Source organism: Fukomys damarensis, unplaced genomic scaffold (genome assembly GCF_012274545.1).
Source record: "Fukomys damarensis isolate Sample0158 unplaced genomic scaffold, DMR_v1.0_HiC HiC_scaffold_13, whole genome shotgun sequence".
In the NCBI taxonomy this organism is placed as follows: domain Eukaryota; kingdom Metazoa; phylum Chordata; class Mammalia; order Rodentia; family Bathyergidae; genus Fukomys; species Fukomys damarensis.
The window spans coordinates 9,452,168-9,455,843 of NW_022900925.1; the positions used below are offsets into that span (position 1 = coordinate 9,452,168).

Sequence of the window (3,676 nt, forward strand, 5' to 3'; positions counted from 1 at the left end):
AGTAAAAAATCAAGTAAAATTGAAATCGAAAATTTCAAGTGCATTGGCCGGGAATCGAACCCGGGCCTCCCGCGTGGCAGGCGAGAATTCTACCACTGAACCACCAATGCCTCATCTACTTCTCCCTTTCATAGTATTAACTTTGAAGGCAGCTGAGGCTAACTTGCCTGGGCAGATAGCTGAGTTCGCAAGCCCAAAGAGAGGAAGGCCCTCAATGGTTCACTTGGGTGGAGCTCCAGGTCTTTTTTCCTCCTTCCAGGATCCGGCCACCCCGCCATAAAGATACTCCATATGGCCAGGGGCGGCCCCACACCCGGGTGCGAATAGCCCAGGCCCCCGAGCCTCGCGTGCAGGTGAGAAAAACTCTACTCGAGCCCAGGTTCCCAAGGAGGCGGGTGACAGAGGCTGCTGAGCCCACACATCTGCACTCCCATTTGGCGGAGGTAGGGGAGGTGGGATGTGCTGGGGGCCCTGATCCCAAATGGGAACCCCCTCAAGATCTGTGCCCCTCCAGGCTTGGGCTTTGGCAAGGCAGCATTTTTTTCCCCTTGCGAAAAAAACCAAGGTGTGGAGGGGGTGCAGGAAGGGATTGGAGGAAGCCCCTCTTGTCTCTGACTCCACAACTATCTTCTGTCTTGGTTTGTAACCCTGTCTTTCCGTGTTCTTTTCTTGTCCAAGGCACTCTTTTCGTTCCATTAAATCTCTGGTTTACCTTCTCAGGCACTTCGTCCTGAAGTCTCCAAGTGTTCACGCATCCTTCTGCAGATGGTCATGCTCTTGGTTTGAGGTGGGTGTTGATCCCCTTTTTTTTTGTATCCCTCTTTTGTCCCTTTAGGAAAACGGCGTGCTCCCTGCTTGCCTCCAGTTAGGAAGGGCCTCCAAATGAAAGTAACATGGACATCTTTGTGAGAGATTTCCCATTAGCCACGTACCTGAGTTACGTTTTGAACCAAATACTTGTAAGTAGAAAGATCTTTCTATTCTGACTCGGGCTTTAAAGATTTGATCCTTCTTCCTTGAAGCGTCCCTTGCTCCCCCTTAGTCCAGTCATCTTTAAGGAAATCCTTTTCCCGGAGCACTCCTTTGCTTTTATAATAGCAGAGTGATGACACATCACCTTTTTCTACTAGATCTGAAGGGATAAACTGGACCTCTCCTGCATTCCTCTTTTTGAACAGTCCAAACCTAGACCAGGGACGCGTGTGCACAGCCAGCACTCAGATGTTGGGGGAATTGAATAGTGTGCCTCTTCCACCGCCAGGCAGAGTACCAGTTCAACCAGGCTAGCACCCTTGCACAGTTATTTCCTATACCGAGTGGGAGGGGCATTTGGGTGACAATTTACAGTACTTAGCCTGGAAGCTGACGGGTTCCAATTTTATTTCTGTGTTAGTGAGGTTACAGTGAGCCTCCAAGAAAGCTGCAGTTCTAGGAAAGCTCTCTTAATTTCACCTCTGAATTCTGTTCCCAAACACTGAAACTCCAACTCCCCCGTAATAGCCTCCTCTCTTCAGTTGTGTCCCGCCTCATTATACAGCCTTATGGTCCTTAAACCAGCCGGTGTCCATTCGGCCCTCATTTCCCACGCTCTCAGGCCAGTTCCTCTCCTTCCCCTCCCCCCATTCACTCTTCGCCTTTCCGGGAGCCGCGTGCGGGGGTCCTGGCCCCGCAGGATCCAGGTGCCGGCCAAAAGGGGCGGAGCCGTAGCCTATCCCTCCTACCCCGGCAAGGCGGGATATAAGGACCGAGGCAAGCGGGGACCCGGTCCACGCCAGGGTCCGGAGGAGCAATGGTTACCCGGGATAGAGCTGAGAATAGGGACGGCCCCAAGGTGAGAGGCGGGAGGGGAGGGAGCAGAGGTCTTTGGTCCGGCCTAGGAACTTGGGCCATGACACCGTGGATCAAGGGTGAAGATGCGGACGCAGGGCTGAAAGGGGAGAGGTGCCCATGGTGGGAAGGATCCAAGGAGCCAGGCGCTGGAGAGAAAGCTGCAAAGTTTGATGAAGAAAGGGACAGGGTCAGAGCAGGACCTGCGAGAGCGGCGGAAGCAGAGGGCTAGAGGCTTGGGTAACGCGTATCTTAAGGGGACGTGGGGGAGAGACCAGAATATCAGTGAAATAAGTAAGAGGGAGCCAAGAAAGGAGGCTGGGAGAGGGGGAATAATACAGCATGGGCCCTAGCTCCCCCAGGGCTGTAAACCAGAGCTGGCCCAAAGAGTCTTTATAGAAGGCCTTTCCAGAGGTCCGAGGCCCGATGGAAGATTTCAGGAAAAGCAGTGGAAAAGGGGAAAGTAGACTGGCTTGAGGGAGAAGAGGGGGAGTGGTCGCGCTAGGTGTCTCCCTTTCTACACTCAGGGCCGCCCGCTCTGAGCCCCGCACCGTGCAGCCCACTTGCCTGGGCACAAAGAGTGTCCCAGAGTTCTCCACTGAGACAGAGAGAGACTGCAAGAGACGGAGACGTAGAGAGAAAAGAGGAGAGACACAGAATGGGGAGGAGGGAGGACGATACTGAGAGAGGAGAATACAGAAGACCCGGGAGAGAGAGGAGGCGAGCTTCAGAAAGGGATCCCAGGGGCGGTGGGAGGGGGAGTGGAGAGGGGTGGAGTGGGCCCGGCCCTAGGCGATCTGGGGTCTCGGGAAAGTGGAAGGAGGCTCTCCCAGCGGCGGGATCCGGACGCCGGCGCCGTGGCGCTGAGTCTCGGTCCGGTCGGCCCGCTCTACCTTTCCCGCCGGTCGCAGATGCTGAAGCCGCTAGTGGAGAAGCGGCGCCGGGATCGCATTAACCGCAGCCTGGAAGAGCTACGGCTGCTGCTGCTGGAGCGCACCCGGGACCAGGTCAGTCCCTCCGCCAGGTCCCGACCCCCAAGCATCCGATTCCCGCGACCCAGGGCTTCCCACTGGGGTAGGGACCCAGGTTGGAGGGGCAACCCTGTTCCCAAGGTACCCATGACCCGAGCTCGGTCCTCGGGATCCTATTCCAGACTCCCCACTCTCTCAGAACTTCGGGTCTGTAAGTTTCCCGTCCGGTTCTGTAAATGTCTGTTCCCTGGGTGGGTCAATCACCCTGTGCCTCTTTAAATGTCCCCTTCTCCTCCGCTGCGCCCCTAGATCAGCCAGCTTCAGTCCGGCGGTAGCGTTCACTCCCTGGGTTGCTGTTTCTAACCCCCTCCTCACACACTGGGTACTGATTCCACGCCTTCGGCTTGGTCAGTTTCATCTCAGGGTGGGACAGGACCATTCTTGGTCATCTCACTCCACATCCGGTCGCGCGTTCTGGGGGCACTGCCAGCTCCCGTACCCGCCCCTCCCTTCTTCTCCCTGCCACTTTCCCCCTCTCTCCCCACCCCTTTCTGTCTCTGCGCCCTCCCCTCGCGTCTGTAGAACCTCCGGAACCCGAAATTGGAGAAAGCGGAGATACTGGAGTTCGCCGTGGGCTACTTGAGGGAGCGAAGCCGGGTGGAGCCCCCGGGTACAGAGCGGGGGTGGGGCAGCGGAGGGTGGAGGGGACCCCTGGAGGCTCGGCTGGGGAAGCTGGGGCAGCCTTGCGGTGGACGGTGGGCTTGGGGAGTGGCAGGCTGTGCTCCTAGGCGAGGTTAATAATACCCGCGCGTGTCTGTGTCTGTGTCTCCCTCATTTTTTCTCTCTATCCATCCATCCATCCATCCATCCATCCATCC

The 3,676-nt window shown here is 56.7% G+C and overlaps 1 protein-coding gene and 1 non-coding gene across 2 annotated transcripts; one reads left to right on the forward strand and one right to left on the reverse strand.

The window, feature by feature from the left end:
* Nucleotides 1-39: 39 nt before the first annotated feature.
* Trnag-gcc lies at nucleotides 40-110 on the reverse strand. The gene has a single exon. It is a non-coding gene; the product is annotated as a tRNA-Gly (tRNA).
* Nucleotides 111-1,786: 1,676 nt separating this feature from the next.
* Hes7 (hes family bHLH transcription factor 7) lies at nucleotides 1,787-3,643 on the forward strand. The gene is made up of 3 exons (XM_033762714.1): nucleotides 1,787-1,831; nucleotides 2,739-2,834; nucleotides 3,381-3,643. The coding sequence occupies exons 1-3, from the start codon at nucleotides 1,790-1,792 to the stop codon at nucleotides 3,594-3,596; spliced, it is 354 nt and encodes a 117-aa protein (XP_033618605.1). The 5' UTR covers nucleotides 1,787-1,789; the 3' UTR covers nucleotides 3,597-3,643.
* The last annotated feature ends 33 nt before the right edge of the window (nucleotides 3,644-3,676 follow it).